The sequence below is a fragment of the Podarcis erhardii genome (assembly GCF_964252035.2).
Source record: "Podarcis erhardii genome assembly, chromosome: 4".
Taxonomy (NCBI): domain Eukaryota; kingdom Metazoa; phylum Chordata; class Lepidosauria; order Squamata; family Lacertidae; genus Podarcis; species Podarcis erhardii.
This window is the reverse complement of record NC_138508.1, coordinates 6,677,958-6,702,171: the sequence shown is the minus strand read 5'-3', so window position 1 is coordinate 6,702,171 and position 24,214 is coordinate 6,677,958. Positions and strand designations below refer to the sequence as shown.

At 50.3% G+C, this 24,214-nt stretch overlaps 1 protein-coding gene across 4 annotated transcripts; it reads left to right on the top strand.

Moving 5' to 3' along the window:
• The first annotated feature begins 33 nt into the window (after nt 1-33).
• RNF121 (ring finger protein 121) lies at nt 34-23,886 on the top strand. Of its 4 annotated transcripts, none has more exons than XM_081860645.1 (9): nt 34-125; nt 7,320-7,357; nt 8,565-8,706; nt 9,201-9,355; nt 10,075-10,182; nt 11,590-11,710; nt 15,222-15,355; nt 17,321-17,422; nt 20,283-23,886. In XM_081860645.1, exons 1-9 carry the CDS (start codon nt 69-71, stop codon nt 20,401-20,403), a joined length of 978 nt encoding a protein of 325 aa, XP_081716771.1. In that variant the 5' UTR covers nt 34-68; the 3' UTR covers nt 20,404-23,886. The 4 variants fall into 4 exon arrangements, with proteins under 4 accessions (XP_081716771.1, XP_081716770.1, XP_081716772.1 ...); XM_081860644.1 differs by lacking the exon at nt 34-125 and adding an exon at nt 1,692-1,841; XM_081860646.1 differs by lacking the exon at nt 34-125 and adding an exon at nt 5,566-5,716.
• Nucleotides 23,887-24,214: the final 328 nt, after the last annotated feature.

Here is a 24,214-nt window from a genome sequence, read left to right as displayed (position 1 = left end):
TTGGCGGGCTCCGGCGGAAGCGAGCGGGCCACCTGGCCGCGGCGCTGGAGGGAGGGAGAGGGGGCAAGATGGCGGCGGTGGTGGAAGTGGAGGTTGGGGGCCCCCTGGACCACGACGTGGAGGAGGTGAGGGCGGGGCTTGCTGCCCCACGGCGGCGGTGGGAGGGGCCTGTGGGGGGAGGGGTGGGGGGGCGGAGGTCGGGGGGGCTCCGGAGGGGGAGGGGCAGCATCCTAACCGCCGGTAGTATTATTACTATTAGTACTATTATTACTGTTGCCACATCATTAACAGCTTCATTGTCATTTTTCTTAATTAAATATAATCTCAGGGGACCTCAGCCTTTGCCACTTAATGCTCGGTTTAACCTCCACTCGCTTCTTAGGTTAAACTATTTTATTTTATTTTATTTATTTTATTTTATTTTATTTTATTTTATTTTATTTTATTTTATTTTATTTTATTTTATTTTATTTTATTTTATTTATTTTATTTTATTTATTTTATTTTATTTTATTTTATTTTATTTTATTTTATTTTATTTTATTTTATTTTATCAAATCAATGGTAGCACCTTATCCCTTTTGGTTTCTCCATTGCATTTCCTTCCCCTGACAGACAAAATCCTCTCCCCTTCCTCAGAGGCATCTGCGTATCCCCCTCGCCCCCCACCCGCCCCCCAGCTCCATTCCTCCCCCGGGCCGGTCTCAATTTGCCCTCACAATAACCCTGCCAGGTAGGCTGGGCTGCGGCCGGCCCAAGGTCGCCCAGGGAGCGCCGTGGCTGCCGCCCAAGTCTGGACCCCGAGACTTTGCCATCTCTCTCTCTCTCTCTCTCTCTCACCATCCCTCCTCTCAGACCAAAGAATCATAAAGTCGGAACGGGACTCCTGCGGATCATCTAGTCCAACCCGCTGCAAGGCAGAAATCTCAGCAAAAGCATCCATGACACCTTCTGAGGGAGTCCATTCCACTGCTGAACGGCTCTTACCATCAGAAATTTAGTCAGAATCTCCTTTCTTGCAACTTGAAGCCATTGCTTTCGGTCCTAGCCTCTGAAACAGTAGAAAACAAGCTTGTTCCCTCCTCCAGCACATACAGCGGTGTCTCGCAAGACGAAAAGAATCCGTTCCGCGAATCTCTTCGTCTAGCGGTTTTTTCATCTTGCAAAACAAGCCCATTGTCGGCTTAGCGGATTAGCGCTATTAGCGGCTTAGCGCAGTGTTTCCCAACCTTGGGCCTCCAGCTGTTTTTGAACTATAATTCCCATCATCCCTGACCACTGGTCTTGCTAGCTAGGGATGATGGGAGTTGTAGTCCAAAAACAGCTGGAGGCCCAAGGTTGGGAAACACTGGCTTAGCGGATAAGCAGATAAGCGGCTTAGCGGCTTAGAAAAAGGGGGGGAAACCCGCAGGAACTCGCAAGACATTTTTGTCTTGTGAAGCAAGCCCATAGGAAATGCGTTTTGCGAAGCACCTCCAAAACGGAAAACCCTTTCGTCTAGCGGGTTTTCCGTCTTGCGAGGCATTCGTCTTGCGGGGCACCACTGTACTGTGTTTTTATATGTGCCGGAAGCCCCCCAGAGTGGCTGGGGCAACCCAGTCAGATGGGTGGGGTACAAATAAATTATTATAGCCACGTGACAGCCCTTGAGATATTTGAAGACAGCTTTTCTATCTCCTCTCAGTCTTATCTTTTACAGGCTAAAAATGCCCAGCTTTTTCAACTGTTCCTCATCAGGCTTGGTTTCCAGACCCTTGTTCCTCTTGGTCATTCTCCTCTGCACACAGCTTGTCAATATCCTTCTTAAACCAGGATGCCCAGAACAGGACACAGAGCTCCAGGTGTGCTATAAAATTAGCTGTGATTCCTTCATTGCTGGGGGTTGAGCTACTAGGATCCTCTGAGTCCCTTCCAACTCTATAATTCTGTTGTTTTAAATCCAGTGTCACATTCCTTGCCCAATACCCAGAGTAATCACACCTTTTTGCTGCTGCTGCTGCTGCTACAGTTGCTGTTGCACATATAGTGTGATTGCCAATGAGCGGGGCTTGAATATACAGCTTAAGCAAAGAAGCTGGTCCCTGCCCCAAGGAACATTTGTTGTTGTTTAGTCGTTTAGTCATGTCCAACTCTTCATGCCCCCCTGGACCAGAGCACGCCAGGCACTCCTGTCCTCCACTGCCTCCCGCAGTTTGGTCAGACTCATGTTTGTAGCTTTGAGAACACTGTCCAACCACCTCATCCTCTGTCGTCCCCTTCTCCTTGTGCCCTCCATCTTTCCCAACATCAGGGTCTTTTCCAGGGAGTCTTCTCTTCTCATGAGGTGGCCAAAGTCTTGGAGCCTCAGCTTCACGATCTGTCCTTCCAGTGAGCACTCAGGGCTGATTTCCTTCAGAATGGATCGGTTTGACCTTCTTGCAGTCCATGGGACTCTCAAGAGTCTTCTCCAGCACCAGAATTCAAAAGCATCAATTCTTCTGCGATCAGCCTTCTTTATGGTCCAGCTCTCACTTCCATCCAAGGAACATACAGTGTTAAAAATGTTACAGAGGCAGGGGAAGAGTAACAAGGCCCTGGTTGCTAGATCAGATCAAAGGGCGTCCATCTAGGCCATCATCAATTGTATTATTATTATTATTATTATTATTATTATTATTATTAGAATTTGTATAGTGCCCTGTACCCGTAGGTCTCAGGGCAGTTCACAACATAAAATCACAATAGAAAAGACACAAAATCTCTCTCCCCCCAATGGGAAGCCCAGAGGCAGGACATGAAGGCAGCAGCACTTTCCTCTACTTGGATACCCTGGTGGCTGGTATTCAGAAAGACACCACACCTCTAGTGGAGCCAGCCCAGTAGGGCAAATGGGGCATTGCCCCACCAACCTCAGTCTGCCCTCCGCCAACCTTCACGTGCCTTCTTACAACAGTCCAACAGGTGGCCCTGCCTACCAGCTTCCTCCTCCTCTGCCTCAGTGTCACCCTGGATGGAGGATGGAGACAAAACTAGAAGCCGTTGGCATAGGCTTGCCTACTGCTTGCCTCCCTGCCTTCCACCTCACCAGGCCCAGTGGGCACCAGCCATCACTGGCTGCCTCTCATATCGAAAGTTTTTTTAAAATATAATTTGTATACCATGTAACTGCAGTAGTTTTTTAAATATAATTTGTATACCGTGTAACTGCAGTAGTTTCTACGCAGCGTACAAAGATGCAATACAAAATAAAAACAAGTTAAAACTATAAAATCAAGCTTCTGTTAAAATGCCTACTGATATTTTTTTAAGAACCCCACTTTATTTATTTGAATATTTATGAAGTGCACTGTATTTTAAATGAAAACCATTTTTAAAAGTCAGACATATCAGTAAAACCTGGTTGCCATCCTGGCTGGTTGCTATTGATAGCCTTATTGCTCAGTTCAGTTCTGCGTACCTAGGATTGTTTTCCAAGAGACATAAGATTGAGAGGGAGGCAGAGATTGCATGTGTTCATTTAAAAACCTTTAGTTCCTGACTTGTGTGTCTAAGATAAGGTGGAGAGATGGATGGCTCCCAGTCACCCCAGTGTGAAATTAGACAACGGAAGCTCCTGGTTCCTTGAGCAGTCTCGGATGTGGTATTTGAGGGAAAGCTTCCATGGATTCTCCTTTCTTAGAAACAAGAAGTTAGTTACATAATTTCTGCAAACTGCAAAATTAAGAAATCCTACATTTCAGAATAAGTGAACATGCAATCCTTCTCCTGTTAATACTTGGATATTCCAGTAATTTGGGGGCTAATAGGAAGACAGAAGTCAGCAAACTGCAACGAGAGGAGCTGGGGTTAGACAGGGGAAGGAAGAGCCATGCAGTGCTTTTCTCCTCATTTCTGCCTGCAGACGGAGTTGCTGATAGATAATAATTCTGCTGTACTTTTCCTACACAAGGAACATGGGTGCACGAGGATCCATGGCAGTGGCAGTGCTTGCATGGCGAGCCCTGGGCATGTGGGCAGGACCCGTGTGTGGCTGCCCCCAATGTTGGCACTATGGGGCACCTACAGCAATGCGGGGGAAGCCCATGTCAATGTGTCCCTCTGAGCAAGAAACCGTGTTTACTTGAGTAGGTTGCTGGCAGTCACTTCCGGCACCTTCCAAGATAATTGCAGACACCTCGGAGCTTCTCATTTGACATTAAGAGATCTGGTGAGCAGGTGTATTGCTGGGCTTCTTTCCCTCTTGCATGGAAAAAGGTTGTTTTCCTGCCCTGCTTGTTGGCTGGGCAGAGAGACTCCTGCTGCAGCATCAGCCTTCTTCGTTAGCTGAGTTGGTGAGAGAGTTGGCCCACTTTCCCCCCGGTGTGGCAGTAAACAGCAAGATCTGCCCTGCCTGCCGCCTCGTGTTGCAAGCAGCTGCTTAAGTCATGCTCTTGCCTGCTCTTTCCTCCTTGCTTGTCCTTTTGCCCTCTGTAAGGTAAGCCCCGGCACAGGCTACCTGTTGCCACGTACAGCCAGGGTGGGGCTGATGCTCGGTCTGTTTTTTGTTATTCAGCGATCCACCAGCTGCATCTTAAATTTACGGTGCGAGAGGGGGCCTTAGTGGTCTCTTGACCTTTAAGGAGCATGACTCAGTGTGTGTCTGGTGATCCTAAATATGCACACGCTTGCTAGCTGGAGGAGTCCTCAGAGTCCAGCACTTGTTACAAGAATCCGGAAGTTGGCCTTGGTCCACCGGCAGATTGAAATTCTACCTCTTGCCTTAAAATATTTTGCTGTGCCAGGGTGGACTAAAGCAGGTCTCCTAAAGACCGTACACATTTCTCATGACCAAAAGGCCCTTGTTGTAAAATTCTGGGCGTTTTTGATTCTCGTGGTTTTAAAGGGAGATGGCTCAATTTTTCAAGAGTGCAGAGAAAAATCAGAAACAAGGAGAAATCACAACGGTGTCTCAGCTGTAAAATCTGCTGGTCTTTTAGGAGCTAATATATGACTGCATAGTAGCTGGGTAGATGCATTTTGCTTCAGGTTCTTGATCTTTTCAGATTATCACTTAGTCTAAACCTTATTGCATGCTTACACAGGAGTAAGGTCCTCTGAACTCAATCTGAGACGGCATATATAAGATTTCACTGTTAAAGATGTTTATTCTCCCCCCCCCCCCCCGCCACAACCTTTGGGAAATCCTTGAAGTTGTGTTTTTTTTTAATAGTATAATCTTTCCAGATAATCTTCAGGCCATCATTCAACCTCATTTTAAATTATTGAGCTCCAGACAGGCAGCTCCTTTGTGCAAAAGAGACAGCTGCCTCCCTTCAGCCTTGCAAAGAAACTTGGGAGGCGATGAGCTACACACAGGAGCCCCATCAGACTCTCACACCACCCCAGAGTCAAAATTGGATTGTAATCTCTTTGGGGATAGGGACCTGCCATTTTGGTTATGTTACTCTGTAAAAAGTGCAGCGGGGCATAGATGGTGCCGACAAAATTCCAATCGACCCCCAAGGAAGCGGGGGGGGGGGGTGTTTGGCACTTCTCTAAGAATCTTCCCTAGCCTCTCCTAGAAGGTGACCTAACAATACAGGTGGAATCTGTGGGGCTGCAAAGGTTCTGTATGTTTCTCAGTGCAGTGGGGGGGTTGGAAGGCCGATTGGCATTTCACAGAGGCCGAGTTTGAGGAAGGGAGTCGAAGGTCAGCCATGCTTGTCTGCTTTGAAGAGTTGAGATGGCTGTCCTAAAGGTGAGTGGCGTGGTTGATGGCACGTCTCTCTATAGCTATGCCTGTCTTGCACTAAAGCAGAGAAGCCATGGCGACAGCAAATAGATTCTTCAAGATGCCACAAGTACTTTGTGCTGTAGCAACACAGCTACCCCTGGGTAACTTGAGGGAGACTTCCAGATAGGGGTTGAATGATCTCGGTGCCTGGATCCCTCGGAAAACGCAGTGGATGAATCAGGTTACGCATGTGTATTCCTGTGTCATTTACCAGCGTGTGACAATGAGGTTTCGCACTCCCTGGGATTCCATGCTGGCAAAAGAGTACATGGAATCTGCCCAGAATGGAGGGAATAATTGAATATTGTTGGTGCAGCACTAAATCCCTTCTGGGATCCTGGCATTCCTGCATGAAGCGCTGCTTAACACTTGGCTGGGGCAACTCAGTCAGATGGGCGGGGTACAAATAATAATAAATTATTATTCTTATTGTTGCTGTTACTGCTTAAGGGTTCTGGAGACGCAGGTGTCACTGTGGTCTAAACCACTGAGCCTAGGACTTGCCAATCAGAAGGTCAGCGGTTCAAATCCCCGCCATGGGGTGAGCTCCCATTGCTCGGTCCCTGCTCCTGCCAACCTAGCAGTTCGAAAGCACATCAAAGTGCAAGTAGATAAATAGGTACCACTCCGGCGGGAAGGTTAGCAGTGTTTCCGTGTGCTGCTCTGGTTCACCAGAAGCGGCTTAGTCATGCTGGCCACATGACCCGGAAGCTGTATGCCCAGCTCCCTCGGACAATAAAGTGAGATGAGCGCCGCAACCCCAGAGTCGTTCACGACTGGACCTAATGGTCAGGGGTCCCTTTACCTTTACCTTTAATGGCTTAATTTTGAAATGAAATCTCATTTCAATTAGATGTGGTTCATTTTTATGTATGGCAGGGATAACCAATGTCATACCTTGCAGACGTCTTGGAGTCCAACCCCCATTAGCCCCTCTTGTGCCTATGCTGGTGTGAACTGATGGGGGCTGTAGTCCAACCCCTCTGGAGGGCGCCAGGTTGGGCAAGGCTGCTCATGGGATGGCTCGGCGCAGGGTGCAGTAGTAACTGGCATGCGAAATGAGAGAATGTCATGTTTTTATTCCAGGGTCTTAAGTTCACACTTTCAATTTAAGAAAAGTATTTTGAAAGAAAACCACGTGGCGCTCGTGGAGCACCTCAAGCTTCTATCAAACTTTGCTTTGCATTCCAGAGAGATCGGGGCCAAATCACTTATGCCTCCTTGCCGACTCTAAAGTGCGTTTGGTGGGATGGCTTGCCTTCTTTCCACCAAAGAGCTGGAAGCAAGAGAGTGTTGGGGAAGGAGTGGGTTTAGCTCCCCTCCTCTGGACATGACTTTTGATGTATGTATGCCCCTCCCTCTCCCTGGTTTGTAGCCAAAGGTCTGTTAAATACAGGCATGCACAGACACACCTTGGGCCATTCCTTGAACCCTGCCCCGTGGCACGTGGAAGAATCCAGGAGCAGTTTTTGTGCTTGGTTCTTGCTCAAGCTAGAGATTGTCGCCTGCGTTCTCTCACTCTCTCTCCCAGGCTTATGCTGTAACTGCTTGTTCTTGTGTCCCATAGGTTGATTTATCGCATTTGGCTCCCGAGGAGAGATGGAGGTGAGTGAAGAGCCTGCCTGCCTGCCTGCCAGGTTCATGGACTTGTCAGATGACACCTGTATTCTCTTCTATTGGGTCCTTAAAGACCAAGTTCCCTGCCTGGTGCAGATTTCTTTATGGCTGTTGCACAAAGCACTTGTGGAAATGTAAAATTATGCAGTTTGCATGTGCCTCTCAAAAGAATCTCCTGTCTCCTCCCTCTTCTCTGTTTTATAACAACAGTCTTTGCAGGAGAGCTGAACTGCCGCTCTATTTTGGGGTCATTTAAAACTTGACAGATCCTGTATTAAGATGGTATCTGGCAGAGCAGCAGGTCTGGACCTCAAACAGTTGATACATTTGGATGGTGGTTCCTTTAAAAGGGTCCTACTCCCCTCCCTTGTTTTGACTGAGGGAGGCGGCCATAGTTCAGCTTAGCTACAGATGCCCCCGGCGCTTGAGCCCACCGTTGGGCTGTGCAACCTCATCACCTGTGCCAAACGCCGCCCAGCTTTGCAACCTGGACGAATAGCGCCAGCCAGCCTGTTTCCATTGCTTTTTTCCAATACATTGTTATGCATCTGCTACTTACTCTGTGTAATTTTTATTCACTTCGTAGCTCCTTTCCATCCTTGTTTGTGTTCAAGGTGCCAAAGATCATATTGGTCTGGCATTTCGCATCATAGAATCATAGAGTTGGAAAAGACCACAAGGGCCATCGAGTCCAACCCCCTGCCAAGCAGGAAACACCATCAGAGCACTCCTGACATATGGTTGTCAAGCCTCTGCTTAAAGACCTCCAAAGAAGGAGACTCCACCACACTCCTTGGCAGCAAATTCCACTGTCTTCCTACAGGGACCAATTCAGGAACCTTCCTCCATTTTAAGAACCCTAACCTATTGCAAAAAAAGAAACAAAAAACTGTTCAGCTCTCTGCCTTGCTTGATTTAACTTGTGCAGTTTCAGTAAGCCTCCCTCCAACCACGTACGGTTGAAACCGCAAGAAGTTAAATGTGTGCAATCGTACTGTACCAAACTCCATGTTTCCTGCAGCCCACGACCCACACACACACACACACACACACACCTGCTTCCGTGTCTTCTTGCAGAGTCCAGTTTGCCATGCAGGTGTGATGCTGCCAAGAACCCTCTGTGCTTACGTGAGATGCAAGAGCTGCAAAGACCGTGAGTGTGTGAGAGACCTGACTTGCTCTGCTCTCGTTCCAGGGTCGAACACGCTCGGATGCATGCCAAGCACCGCGGCCACGAGGCCATGCACGCCGAGATGGTCCTCATCCTGATCGCCACCCTGGTGGTGGCTCAGCTCCTCCTGGTGCAGTGGAAGCAGAGGCACCCCCGCTCCTATAACGTAAGCTGCCCCCTCCCCAGGGTACATGTTCTCGAGACCCCTCCACCATCCTCACAGGGGTGCCACCTATGGAAACCCCACCTGAAAGGGGATGAGGCTGCATTCTGTAGGTGGGGCTGGGCTTTGTGGCTATGACTTCTCTCTTTGGGCAGAAGGCCCACTCACATGGTATCCCACTGGGCAAGCAGCAAAAAAACCCAGTGCAAATAGTACACTAGAAAATGTGAATGAACCCAGCTTGCATTCTGTGTTTGGCAGTGGTATAGTTTGCTCCATCTTCCATCCTGGAGATATTTGAAGATGGTGACCATATCTCCTCTCAGTCTGCTCTTTTCTAGGTTAAACATCCCCAACTCCCTCAATCGTTCCTCCTAAGGCTTGGATTCCAGACCCTGGATCATCTTGGTCCCCGTCCTCTGCACTCGCTCCAGCTTGTTGACAACCTCCTTAAATTGCGTTGCCCAGAACTCTTTCCTTCTCTTCCCTTGCTGCAGATGGTGACCCTCTTCCAGATGTGGGTCGTCCCCCTCTACTTCACAGTCAAGCTGCACTGGTGGCGGTTCCTGGTAATCTGGGTCTTCTTCTCGGTCGTCACAGCTTTCGTCACGTTCAGAGCAACACGCAAACCTCTCGTCCAGACGACTCCCAGGTGAGCAGATACCTCTTGGCTCTTACATAGGAACGCAGGAGCCAATGGCACACCAGACCCAGCCTCCCGTTCTCTCAGTGCTCAACCAGACGCCCAAAAGGGAAACCTGCAAACAAGATTTGAGCACTAGAGCAACTCTCTCTCCTCCTGCGGTTTCCAACAATTCAGAAGCATTGCTGCTCCCAGCTGTGGAGGCAGAGCAGAGCCATCCTGGCCAGGAGCCATCAATAGCCCTCTCCTCCTCTGTGAATTTGTCCTGTCCTCTTTCAAAGCCATCCAGATTGGGGGCCATCCCTCCCTCCTGCCGGAAGGAGTTCCACAGTTTAACTCTGCGCTCCATGAAGGACTCTCTGCCCTGAATCTGTCTTCCCGCTTCTCTCTTTTGTTTTCTTTTTTTAAAAAGATATTTATTTTGATTTTATATAATAAAACAGATATTGCAATCAAACAAAACAACAAAGAAATACAATAAAAAACAACATAATCCAACAGAGATAAAAAACACAATATAGAAACATTTGACAGAAAAAATAAAAAAGAACAGAGAATAAAGAAAAATTAGTTTTTGAATTCTTATCTTTATAACCCTCTTTCCTGACTTCCTCACGTCTCCCTTTCCTGCATTCCCCTTTACACAATCAAATTTAGCAGCTCCTTACCCTCTTTCAAATCTTAATCAATATTATACATTCTTTCCCGCTTCTCTCTTTTGCACATAGGTTGGTGTACAAGTGGTTTCTGCTAATATACAAGATCAGCTACGCCACGGGAATTGTGGGCTACATGGCTGTGATGTTCACGCTCTTTGGGCTTAACCTATTATTCAGGTGAGAGAACCCCTCTGTTTTTGGCATTACAAGAGATCTAGCTTTCAAGTCTCCCACTAGCTGCAGAAACTGCCCTCTTCATAGATGTGTCCTTGTCTTAGTACATGGCGTATTAGAAGAATAGTTTGGGGAAGTGGGGCAGTCAAATGGGCACAAATCTGGCAGCACAGAGCGAGACATGAGGGGTGCGGGGCTATGAGATGTCCAGCATTCGTAACCACTGCATCCCGCTGGCTCTGCTCTATCCCTGTGAAATGCTTAGAAATCAGAAAAGGAGACATTTTCCCAGCGTCATCCTGTGATCTGAGAGGCATGCCCCAGGAATAGGGACCAAGGATCCCAGGGAGAGGATATTATTCACGGGGTGCACCTTTTGTATCTCATGCTGCCTCAGAGCACCTTTTACTGTCCAAATAAACAGCCAAGCCAGCCCTAAATTAAGCAGGTGTGGTGCAGTTGCCACAGAAGATGCCCAGCCCCAAGGGGGTGTTCCCACACTCTCCCTTCTGCCCCCTCCTGCTTCACTGTTGAATTGGGGAGTCGGGATGCTGAGCGTGACCCAGAAGAGAGACAAACCCCAGGCAAAACTCTCAGTTCCCCTCACAGTCTGTCTCATGAATGCGGTCAGTGGATCTGAGCATGATCTGTGCCAGAAAGAGACCCAAATCATCCAGCATTGGGGGACAAAAGGCAAAGAGGAATGGAGAGGAACACAGGAAGCAGCAGCGGCCAGGAGGGGGCGACGTGCAGCTCCTCCCCATTTAAATACAGGAAGGCTTGCTCCATGTTTACTTCCTGACTTCTAGGAATCCCACTCTCCTGGGAGACACAAGCCCCTTTCTCTGTAAAAAGGAAGAAATGCTAGCTGATGTGTTCAGGGCACCAGTTCCGTGCCAGATCCCTGATTCTGCATTAGCGCTGAGAAACGCTGGGTGTGCAGAAGACATCGGGCCTCATTCAGAGAGTGCAGCACGGGGCAAAGCGAGGAATCAGGGACCCGGGAGGAAGCCAAACCCCTCAGGCACCTGCAGGGCCTGGTTCACTTGAGCATGCAGCTAGGAAGTCCCCCAGGCTCCCATCAGCCCCATCCATTGGCCCCACTCGCTGGGGGGGGGTTGTAGTTCCAGAAAGTCTGGGGGAACTACAGTTCCCAAGGGGCTGATCCACAGATACGCTGGGAGTTTGTTCATTTTGAAGTCTAACCACCGTGCCTGCCCCTGAGCATCTTGTTCTGAAGGGAGACGTTTTCCTGAGACAGGCTCCCTCTGCCCCCGTAAGAGGTGAAATTAAGCAGGCGTGAGAGAACCTGCAGCGTGGCTTCTGCATGGTGTGTTCAGTAAAGGCCCTAGCAGTTGCCCTGAGCTGTCTGTCAGTGTGGGACTTACGAAAGGCTGTTCCCTTCGATAGAATCAAGCCAGAAGATGGAATGGACTTTGGGATTTCTCTCCTCTTCTATGGCCTCTATTACGGAGTACTGGAGCGAGACTTTGCCGAAATGTGTGCTGACTACATGGCCTCCACTATAGGGGTAAGATTCATGCAGGGCAAGCTGCTTTTTAAAGAAAAGGGTTAACGTAACCTTGGGAAACAAAATAACAAACATAAATTTAGGAAAGCCAAGTAACGCTGTCCCATCTGACACGGGGGTAGGCAAAACTTTGAAAAACCAACAAATAATCAGTGTTGATGAATTCTAGGTTTTATACAGTGGTGCAGATAAAAGAGCGCTGTAAATTGTCAGCGTTGGCATTTGTGATAAATGCCCTCTTGAGTTTCTGCATCCTCAGATCCTTTTTTCATCTCATCTGATATGGCCAAGTCCCAGACATTAACATACCCCAAACAAATATTTAGGTTTTGTAATACTTTTCCCCTTTCAAGCAATGGATAATCTGGCAGCATCCAGCAGCACAAGTCAGTCCTTTGGCCGAATGTCCACGCTCAGATCCTTAAAAACGGGCTGCAGAGATAGTTGGGGAGCTCCCTTGATAGGGCCCCAAGTAATTTTAGAAATTTATTGATGTGCTTCAGTCCAAAAGTTACAAACAAAGGAGGGTGGGGTGGGGGGAGTTGCTTATAATCCGATCTTGTCGGTCACCAAGGGCTCACCCACACTTTCACTTGGCCCGTATTTTGGTCATATTGTGTCCCGATTAATTCCCCACCCCACCCCCGGGTTCGAGAGCTTTTCTGGTCATTCTGCAAAAATCCAGTCTCACCCGCTGAACCAGAGATTTTGCTCAATCAAGTTTCAGTTCAGTGGGAACGATGGGGTTTTTGCAAGGCACAGAACGGGAACGGAAAAGAGGGCTAAGAGGCATGATGGTGGTGCCTGGCGGTGTTGCTGCCCCAACTGCCTTGAGGCTGCTCTTCCTGGGCAGCATCCTGCTTCTGAGGGCTGCTCTGCCCTGAGCTTGGGTGGCAGCTGAATTCTGAGTGTGAAAGCCGCCTTTCACTTGGGTTTTCAGCTAAGCCAAGCGCCAGGTATTAGACTAGTATTTTACACTGGGGGGGGGAGGCTTTCCCCTGGGCAAGGAGGGTTTTAATGCCACAGCTGATCTCAGTAGAGTGGTGCCTCGCAAGACGAAAAGAATCCGTTCCGCGAGTCTCTTCATCTAGCGGTTTTTTCGTCTTGCGAAGCATCCCTATTAGCGGCTTAGCGGCTTAGCGCTATTAGCGGCTTAGCGGATAAGCAGATAAGCGGCTTAGCGGCTTAGAAAAAGGGGGGAGAAAGGGAAAAAAAACCCCGCAGGAACTCGCAAGACATTTTCGTCTTGCGAAGCAAGCCCATAGAAAATTCGTTTTGCGAAGCACCTCCAAAACGGAAAACCCTTTCGTCTAGCGGGTTTTCCGTCTTGCGAGGCGTTCGTCTTGCGGGGCACCACTGTACCAGGAGGATGAGCTGGCAGGTCATACTGTGATTGCAGTGACAGAGGGGTGTCTCTCTCTGCCTCCGTGATAAACTCTGGCCACCAGTCGGTGCCAGAGAGCTTCTTTGAGAAGCACTCTTCATAATCGCCTCAGGATGCAAAGTGCAGCCACACGGGGCAGACTATGCGCTCGGTTTCCAGAGGGAAGCATTCAGAGATGTGTGCATGACAGCCACGCTTGACACATTCAAGGGTGATCAGATTTGTAGCCCCGAACCATCTGGAGCAGGGGTCCTCAAACTACAGCCTGTGGGCCAGATCCGGCCAGCCTGCCAGATCGCTCCTAACCCCCCACCACCACCACCACCAGCAAGGCCCGAGGCTCAGAAGGGGCTGGGCGGGAAGAGCCCTGAGGTAAAAGCGTGCGTGTGTAACAAAGCCTTGGTAATGCGGTAGCTAGCGCCACCACCAGCTGCTTGGTAACGGCGCACTGCCCCTTTAAGTCGGCGGAGGATGGGACGGTGGCAAAGGAACCCCTGCCACGCCAGCCCTTCCCCTCAGGCCGGCTCCGTACCCACCGGAGCCATGCCTCGCCGGCCGATTGCCTCCTTGTCGCACTTGCGGGTCCCATGCGGCCGGCAACCTTGGCAACCTCAAAATTTAGGGAAGCACCAAAAACACAGGCAAGATATGCAAATAGAATTAGCAAGAAGAGAAGTCTGAATCACAACAGTATATTGTACAAGGGAATCTCCATGTAAATAGTGGAGGGTTAACCTTTCAAATAGAGCTCTCCACCCACACTTCCCCAAGTTTGAAAATAAACTTCAATGCATAGAAAGTCATATGCATGAGGAACAACAACATCAAAAATAACCCAGAAGAAATGAAGTATAAAAGTGACTCACAGCGCCTACATCAAACTAGAAACAGAGTACCAAGTTTTAACCTCCTTAATAATACGTAGTAATAATAATTTATTATATGTGCAGTGTGCATAGGAATTCGTTCATATTTTTTTCAAACTATAGTCCGGCCCACAACAGTGTCTGAGGGACAGTGAACTGGCCCCGTGTTTAAAAAGTGTGAGGACCCCTGGTCTAGAGCGAGGAAGCCAGGCTGGAGGAAGTCTCGTGTCAACCTCTCTCATTTCATTTATTACACTTATTAGTCACTTGTGACCCAAAAGTCTCCATTAAGAAAGATACACAATACAGAATGTCATGGTTGGTGGAGAGGAAATCATATAATACATGAATGTTTCATATAGCAAACTGTTGGGAGAGGAAACATACCAGCTGTATAAATAGTAGTGAACAACATTAACAACACAGTGATACCTTGGTTGTCAAACTTAATCTGTTCTGGAAGTCCATTCGACTCCTGGAACAGTTCGAAAACCAAGGCGCGGCTTCTGATTGGCTGCAGGAGCTTCCTGCACTCAAGCAGAAGTCGCGGCGGACGTTCGGCTTCCGAAAAACTTTCAAAAACCGGAACACTTACTTCCAAGTTTGTGGCATTCAGGAGCTGATTTGCTCAGGAGCCAAGCCATTTGACAACCAAGGTACCACTATGCTAAAATAATAAACACAGCAATCAAAGGGTGACAAAGTATCACCCCCTGACCCTTTTGCAGCCACCCTCAGCTCCCTGGATGAGGTCTTGCTTCTCGGATGGGGGGTCCTCTCATGGCTAAGGTTTTGTCACCTGCTGCCACCTGGCTGCGGTTACTCTGCGCTCTCGCTGCAGCCTTCATCATCACCGTAGTTCATTCCTGAGCCGCTTTTCCACAGTTGTAGCCCTGCTCAAGGCAGCTAGCAACACAAGAAGTTCATCTAATAATGAAAACGTAACAAAAGTAGTCGTAAGCAGCAAATAAATACATTTGAAGGCACATGGAACAAAATTAAGCAAACCCCAGGAAAGATCTAAAATTAAAGAAACGGGAAATTTATGACAGTAACAGTGAAAGTTAAATCATGACCCAAACTAAACCCCCTAAAGTGAGTCTGCAGATCCTGAGAAGCAGGTCTTGAAGGACTCGCACCCAAGGTGGTCTCTGGGGCTAGTTTGCTGGTATTCCCCCCAGGAGGGAGCCTGAGTTGAGATGCCTCCACTCACCCGGGTCCTCTGTGTCTTCCTCCCGGCCTCTCGGCACCTCCGGAGCAGTTCTACAGCGCGTCAGGGATGCCCACGAAGCACCTCTCGGACAGTGTCTGTGCCGTCTGTGGCCAGCAGATCTTTGTGGACGTCAACGAAGAAGGGATCATCGAGAACACGTACAGGCTGTCCTGCAATCACGTGTATCCTTTGGCGGGGGTGCTGTCTGTAATTCTGGCATCGCGGGGGGTGGGGTGGAACAGGTGGTTCTGGGGGGCTCCTTCCAACCCGACAATTCTGTGATTCCACGGCCCCTGAATACAGTGGGCTGTCCGTCATTGGAAGTTTCTATGCAGAGGTTGGCTGGCCACCTCTCAAGGATGGTGTAGTTGAGATTCCTGCATTGCGGGGGGGGGGGGGTTGGACTGGATGAGCCTTGGGGGTCCCTTTCCAACTCTATACAGTTCTACAATTCTAAGTGCTGACGTTCTCATTCTTCAGAGGGCCAAGCCCCTTCTCCCGGAAGCTGTGACTTTGCAGGGGTGCCGTCATCCCCATGTGTGTTCGCCCACACCGCAGCCAGGGGAAGCGTTGAGGCCCTGACTAAATTCACGACTGCCTCCCCGGCCCAGTTTCTGTGACGCTGCCTCCCTGCGGCTGGGAGGTGGTTTGTGGCTTCCTCCATGTGCGCCGGGGGAGCAAGACTCCTTGCGGCTTGTGCTGAAATGTCATGACTTGTGGCCGCTGGTTTCAGCCGGAAACATTTCGTACCTCTGCACTCTTTCATAGGGAGGCTTGAGCGGAAAGCGAGCAAAGAGGGAGGGAGAAAATCCTTTGCTGCATAGCAGTCTTTCCCAGCATGGTACCCGCTGGCTGTTTCAGACTACGACTCCCAGCAGCCCCAGGCAGCACAGTTGTTAGAGCACAAGACTCTTAATCCCAAGGTTGTGGGTTCGAACTCCACATTGCGTGAAAGAGTCCTGCGTTCCAGGGGGTGGGCTAGAGGACCTTCGGGGTTCCCTTCCGACTCCACATTTCCGTGATTCTAGGGATCCTGAGCGCAGCCTTTGAGCTTTGTGACAGGAGTCCTGGTTAGTGACGCAGCAGAGCCCTTGCGGCTCCCTAGTGTGTGGTTGTGGTTGGAGAAAGAGGAACCAGGAGTGACACATGAAGGCAGAGGCGTGGAACTGGCAAGCGTCCGTCACAAGCGCTGGGGGATCCTCGTGTGTTTGTTTTTCTTCCCTGTTACTATGACAGTTCGGTGTCCAGTCATGGCTGGAATCTATGTACATGCGTACGTTTCCCTACATGACTTTTGCAGGCTTCTCTTTCAAAGGCAGGAGGGGCCCAACTAGCCAATGGCTGCATTGGGCTTGGATTCAATTTGATTTATTGCATCGCTATTCCGCTTTCCATTTGAATGTACCCGCGTACAGGCAATGAATCACAAAGACAGCATCACAAGTATGGTCACATATTATATACATGGAACCATTCTTCTTCTTCTCTGGCGATCCCTCGTAGCCGAGTAAGATTGTCTTCTATAAACACGGTCTTAACAGTGAGTCCGTAAGTGACTGTGGAGGCCAATTCTGGACCCACACGTCCTTCCACAGTGGGGACATAGGTTTCCGGGCGGGAGTTGATCACGGCGTGGATTTGCCAAGCGTGCCATCCTCTTAGCACGTTTCTCCCTTGCGTCCTGAGTTCGAGTGTCTTCAAAGCCTATGGCGCCTTCGCTAAAGGCTGTTCTCCAATTGGAGCCCTCTGCCTAACCACAGGAGCTCCGCCAGGTCCTTTGGAACCATAGAACTGGACTCAGAAGCGGCCCAGAAAGTCATCTAGTCTAACCCCCTGCGGTGCAGGAATCTCAGTGAACAAGAAGTCCAGCTGCAGCCAGGGCAAGTCAGAGGCAGCAGGTGCTTCTGATGGACATTTGGGGGGGCGTGGGGCTCTCTGTCCCTCCTCTCCCCCATTTCACAGGGTGGAACCTGAACCCCACCCCACCCCTGTAGGCAGCCAGCAGCAGACCATCATGTTGTTGCCTTTTCTGCGCTTGGCTCCCTCAGCCAGATCTCTCTGCTGCCTCCCCGAGTCCGTGTGTGCATGGGTGTGCCTGGTTTTTCTCTCTCCTCCCCCCGCTGCCCTTAACTCGCTGCCCCTTCCAGCTTCCACGAGTTCTGCATCCGCGGCTGGTGCATCGTTGGGAAGAAGCAGACCTGCCCCTACTGCAAAGAGAAGGTGGACCTGAAGAGGATGTTCAGCAACCCGTATCCTTCAAGGAAGGGGGTCTGCAGGAGAGGGGAGGAAGGGTGGCTCAGGAAGCTCGGAAGCGTCTGCAGCCAGAACAGGCACACCAAGCAGCTCCTTTGACTGAAAAACAGCAGCCTATGGCTGGGCACAGGCTGGAGAGGAGCAGCTTCATCTGCCCAGTCCCTCAGAGGTTGCAGCCATGGCAGGGCAGTGGTACCTTGGCTCTCAAACTTAATCCGTTCCAGAAGTCCGTTCCAAAAGCAAGGCATGCTTTCCCATAGAAAGTACAGTGGTACCTCGGGTTACAGACAATTCAGGTTACAGGTGCTTCAGGTTACAGACTCTGCTAACCCAGAAATATTACCTCGGGTTAAGAACTTTGCTTTAGGATGAGAACAGAAATTGTGCAGCGGCAGTGGGAGGCCCCATTAGCTAAAGTGGTACCTCAGGTTAAGAACTGTTTCAGGTTAAGAACAGACCTCCAGAACTAATTACCGTAATTTTCGCTCCAAAACACGTGCTTTTTTGCTCCTAGAAAGTAAGGGAAAATGCCTGTGCGTGTTACGGAGCGAATGCACTCATGGCTGCCGTCAGTCAAGCAAAGCGGGAGCCGCTTGCAGGGCTTCTGTCCCGCTCTAGCTTTGCTTGCTTTACAGCCAGGAGGAGGGGGAGGAGCCGAGGAGGAGGGAGGGAAGGAGAGCCATGGCAGCAAAGCGGGCAGCAGCCGCTTACACGGGAGGAGGGACAGACGGGAGCCATAGCGAGCTGGAAAAAGCGCCGCGTAGCCAGCAACAGCTGCTGCAGCCTCAGCTAGCAAAAGTCCGTGCGCTCTCTAAACGGAGCAATGAGGCTGGAGAGGGACGGCAGGGCACAGGAGGGCTCTGAGCCACGAGCGCAGTGAAAACCAGTAAAAAAGTTTTTTAAAAGGCTGCTGGGGACAGGAGGGCACGGGATGAGGGAGAGGGGGAAATTACGATTCTCCCAGCGTCTCAGCTGATCCGCTGAGCAGGACTTGGGTTGCAGGGGGTTCGCCATTAGCTGCGTAAAGCAAAGAGGGAGAGAAGGAAGAAAGCGGGAGAGGAAAGGAGCTGCTTACACTGCTGTAAGTGGCTGCTGTCCAGTTGGCTCCTTTAAAGCAACAGTGCTCTTTCCCTCCCCCCTCCCCGCTCAGCTCTCGGAAAAGCTCCTTTTCCACACGCCCCACGCGTGCTCCTTGTCCCCTTAAACCCCTCGCCTGCATGGAACCACATGGATCCTCAGGATTTTTGCACTGGGCTACCCCAAACTCACCGTCAGATCACGTCTGTGGCCACAGCATGAACCACAAAAATCATACATCCACTGTTTCGTTTAGAATATTTTTTTTCTTGTTTTCCTCCTCTAAAAACTACGTGCGTGTTATGGTCGGGTGCGTGTTATAGAGCGAAAAATACGGTAAGTTCTTAACCTGAGGTACCACTGTAATGCAAAATGGATTAATCTGTTCTAAGCTTTTAAAAACAACCCCTAAAACAGCAACTTAACATGGATTTTACTATCTAACGAGACCATTGATCCATAAAATGAAAGCAATAATCAACTTACTGCAGTCACACAATCATTCAATCAGTAGCAGAACCGGGTTCCACACAGTCGCAAAAACAAAAACGCAAAATAGTGAAAACAGGCAGACCTCAGCGTAACACTCAAAACGGAGCACGTTTGGCTTCTGGAAAAAGTTCGCAAACCGGGACACTTACTTCCAGGTTTGCTGTGTTTAGGTTCCAAGTTGTTTGAATAGCAAGGCGTTTGAGAACCAAGGTACCACTGTAGTGCCTGAAATGATACATGGTCTGGCAAAGGGACAGGCAGAGAAAAGTTTCCTTTCCTCTGTCATCACCCCGGATCTCGCGGGCATCCAGCGGAGATAAAAAGAAAGGACACACAGTTAACCTATGGAACTCCCTCCCACATGAGGCTAGATGGCTTTAAAGCAGGACTGGGCAGATTCATGGAGGAGAGGAAGGGATTAGCCCTGGGCTTAACGTCAGAAGAGCCTGCTGGATCAGGCCAATGGCTGATCTGGTCCTGCATCCTCTTCTCCCAGTGGCCAGCCTATGGGAAACCATCACGCAGGAGCCGACCAGAAGAGCCCTCTCCTCTCCTGTGGTTTCCAGCAACTGGTGTTCAGAAGCATGGAGGCAGAGCTAGCAGGCATCAACAGCCCTCCATGAATTTGTCCAATCCTCTAGGTTGGCTGCCACCACTTTCCTCCAGCAGAGAGCTCCACAGTTTTAACTACCATATTTTTCGCACCATAAGACGCACCTAGTTTTTAGAGGGGGAATGCAAGGGAAAATTTTTTTTTGAAAGGGAGTGCTGAGCAGAGCCTGTACGCATTCCAGGCTCTGCTCAGCGCTCCCTTTCAGGAGCCGCGTGGAGCGTGTGTGCGGTGCTCGCAGACTTTCCTCGGGGGGAAAGCCTCCAGGCAGCTTGTGAAAGGGAGTGCGGCTCTTGGGGGCTTTTCCGGGGAGGTGGGGCTGCCCTCTGTCCCTTCCCCCACCTCCCGCAAAAGCCAGCAAGAACCATGCGCTCTTTAAAGGGTGTGTGGCTCTTGGGGGCTTTTCCTGCCGGCCTCCCGCCTGCATTCGCTCCATAAGATGCACACACATTTCCCTTTACTTTTTAGGAGGGAAAACGTGTGTGGAGCGAAAAATACGGTATGTTCCTCTGGAAGAACCTTCTCCCTGCAGCTGCCAAAGCTTCGGACCTGCAGGGGTCTGAAACTCATTACTCGTTAATTTGGGCAATTCTAAGCGGGAGGAGCAGGTATCCCACCGGCTTTGGGCCCCCCTGGTTTTTGCACCTCGAGTTTCCTTTTAACTCTTTCCGCCGCAGCTGGGAACGGCCGCACGTCATGTACGGACAGCTCCTCGACTGGCTCCGCTACCTGGTGGCCTGGCAGCCGGTCATCATCGGACTGGTCCAAGGAATCAACTACATCCTGGGCTTGGAGTAACCCCGCTCTCCCTCCCCCCGCCGGCTCCCTCCTCCCACCTCTGTCCAGGTCGCGTCTGGGGAGCTGCGGCCACCGAGCTGCGTGTGGCGGAGGGCGGCGCTGAGGACACCCAAAGGAGGAGATGCGTTTTGAATCACTGACCTCTCAGGATCACGGCCTCTTGCTCAGCAGCTGCTGCGACAGCTGGAATTTGGGGGGGTGGGAAGGACTTTGCACAAAAGGGGGTGTTGCCGCCGCTTGGGTTGGGAGGGAGAGGAATCTGTTTTTTAAGAAAAAAAGAGAGAAAAGAAAAGAATTATTTTAATGAGCATATTTAAAACCTTTTTATTGCTGATGTGAAAGGAAACAGAACCTTGGGGGGGGGGGCTCCCCTGCCGTCCTTAGTTATTATGGTTGCCATAGAGCAAAAGAAATAAGCAGAGAGGATCTGTTCTGCAGCAGCAGCAGCACTGTCAGCCCCAGACCTTCTGTCCTTGCTGGCCAGCCCTGCCCCATCCCTTGTGGGGGATCAGGATCCGCACTGGGGTCCCCTCCTAGCCAGCACAGCAGTTCTGAGAATCAAGACTTGGCTGTGGGATGCAGCTGGGCTGCCCAAATGAGGCCTGGGAGGGCAATGTCTCTGCCTGCCACCCCATCACCATCCTGATACAGGAGAGGGGCCGGCAAAGTGAGACCAGCTGCCCAGGAACGGCCTGGAGAGGAGGGGGGGTAGCAGCAATAATGTGCATTTTGTTGGAGGGAGAGAACCCTCTTTGAGTGTTCCAGCTCGGAGCAGCCTTTTCCCAACTTTCTTCACGTATCTTGCCTTGCTGAAAGTAGTAACCACCCCCTGGCTTGCCTTAGGTTTATAAACCTGGGCTGGTTCAGAAAAATCTCCTCCTCCTCCTCGCTTTCTCTTTCTCTCTCTGTATTTTTGCACTATTTTTCCTCTTACAACATCCCTGTTGGTAGCCGGGCATTTTTTTGTACAGTGAGTTCCTTTTCTACGAGAGCATGTCTCGCTGGTCTCTTGTTAGAAGAGGCAGGGCCCACCAGCTCTCGACAAACAGGAGCTGCGAATCGGGACCTGTCATGCCGACTCTTCCCTTCTCCCCGAAAAGGACAAGCCGGCCGCCTTGGATCCCGCGGGACGATTTCTGCCTGCAACCTCTGTTCTTTCCGCGTTTGGACATAACTGCAGGAACGCATGCGGGTGTTTCTCCCGAAAGCACGTTGATGACAAACTACAGAGAAGAGGGAGCTCTTGGCGGAGGGAAACCCTTTCCGAACTCCCACTCCTCCTCACCCAAGCAGCCCCACGGAAAGTGTGGGCCTGTGTGTGCAATAGGGTGCCGCTCAGCAGGGAATTGGCAAGCAAGGGTGCCACAACCCCGAGCCAGTGAGAGAGGCTGTGTCTGTCCTGCTGCTCGGCTGCTGCCCACACCACCGGCCACCTTTGGGTGACGAGAACCGGCTTCTCCAGAATATTGGGCGCACCGTGATGGGAAACAGGCCGGGCTGGACCCTCCTGGGGCGAGATGGGCAATCACCCCTTGGCCTCCAAGCCTTCCTTGTGCAGCCTGGCGTCACCCCATGAAGCCAAAACTCCCAGGGGAGAGTGATGGCACCGTCCGTCCGATTCCAGTGCAGTTGGGGTGACTCAGACGTAGGAAGTCCGCGGGAAATGGCACCCCCATTGGAATCGCTCAGCCTCCCTTTGCCCCTGGGACTCTCCTGATGTTTTGGACCACAAATCCCATCAGCCCCGGGATTTGCAAGGCCCCTGGATAGGGAAAGCTGTGGGCAACGCCGCTTGTGGCTAGGCCAGTTGGGTATATTGTGGATGGATGAGAGAGAGGGGTCTCTCGAGCCTTGCATTTTGCCCCCTGCCCTGTGGCAAATGCTGAATTGCTCTCCAGAGCTGCAGCTGAGGATTGCCGCCATCTCTGACTTGTTCCTGGACTTTTGATCAAAAGTAGGATCTTCATGAGAACATCCTGTTCTGCACTGTTTTGATGCTGGGAGTCCAAAGGCAGGTGCATGTGTGAAAGAGGGTGAAAAAGCCCCAGTGCATTGGGAGGAATCTTTCCTGGGGCGAGAGGGAGGTGTCTCCAAGGGCTGAAATAAACCTTCCTCGGCAACTGGACCCACCCGCCCCACTTTTCCTGGGGGCACCTTCCTGGTTCTGCGCTAAGCTTCAAGTGGGATGTCAGACGGGGGAAGTTCCGAGGGTGGCAGATATAACGTTCTGCATGTTGCAAGAATTTCCTCGCCCCAATGCATGCCAGTATTTGGGGGTTCTGTTGGGCAGCCAGTGGGGCAGAGGGTCAAAATGTGTCGCTGGATCCCTTGTGGGGTGACCTCGCTATCCAAAAAGGTACGGTGCAATTTGGGGAGAGTCAAGTTATGTAAGGGTGCAGAGGCTTCAATGGGGCTGAGCCACACTCTGCACCCGTTTGCCACCCCCCAAGAAGCGTATTTAGTTATGCACACTGAGGAGGTCTGGTTTGACTCTGTGTCTGCACCGTGTAATCCACAAACCAGACATTTGCAATCTGATATCTCTTCTGCGAAAAGATCTTTTGAAAGGCATAGCGTGGCTTAATTCTTTTTCTCCCCTAAACGAATGTGTAATAAATTCTGCCGAACTGCATGCTCCTTGTATTCCCAAGAAGTTCCTTGTTTGGCTGGGAGGGTCTTGTGCGTCAGACGAGGTCTGAAAGGCATTTTGAATGGATTTCTTTTCCTATTTAACCAAGGAGGGCATCATTTCCTCTCTTAGTGGTATTATATGTGTCCCTTGTAGCCAAAGCAGCAACATCCACATTCAAGAGGAAGGCCCTTGCAGTCCCCAGGGAGGAACTTTGCAGAAGGGGGGGGGGGAGGCATTTTGAAGAAATAGCTAAAAGTGGTGATAGGCACACTATGCATTGAAAGCAGGATCGCACCGCTTTAAGCAATTCCAGTTACCAGGAAGCTTGGGAACTGTAGCTCTGCAAAGGGGACAGGACCTCCGAAAAGTCTCAGCGCCCTTAGAAAATAAGAGTTCCCATGGTTCTTTGGGAGAAACCCTGGATGCCTGAAAGTGGCGTTATAGTGCTTTCAATGCACAGTGCGGGTGGTCTCCTGACTGTTGAGAGGGAACTGAATGTAGTATCGTACAGCTGAACATCAGGGGAGAGGCCATGGCTGGCTGGCTGGAGCAGTGAACAGGAGCCCTGTGCTGCAACATTTTATTGCAGGTCCTACCAGCCCTTTTCAAAAGCAAAGCGTTATTTATGCTCCCCACCCAAATGCACTTGAGCAGTTTATGGTTGTTTCAGCTCCCATCCCAGTGGTGTCTGGGCTGTCTAGGAATGGTTTGCCTGAACCGTGCGCTGGAGCAGTTTGGGTCAGGGGAGAGAAAGACGGAAGGGTTCCTGTTTCTTTTCTCAAATGGTACTCTGTACATGAAAACACGTCAGGGTTCCTTGAAAGGAAAATAAAGCAAAATAATTCTGATGACTTGCTGTGACTCAGACTTTTGACATTAATTTACACTGTGCTGACTTTGCAGGGGGGAAACATGTCCATTTTGACTCGGTTAACAGAGCAGCACTCTGGGCTGTAGTAAATTTCCATCATCATTGGAACGTGGTGCTTAACATATCTCAGAAGCAGGAATAAAACAGCAGGTCCCTGCCTTCACAGAGCATACAGGAATCTAAATTTTGATTGCAAGGAGGAAGAAGAGAGAAGCAGGGGTGGTTTTGACCCTGTCCTCCTGCTGTAGAAGAATTGGGGGTTGGCTTCTGCTGCCCACCTCCCCAAGGGATTCTGCACCCCCTAAGTC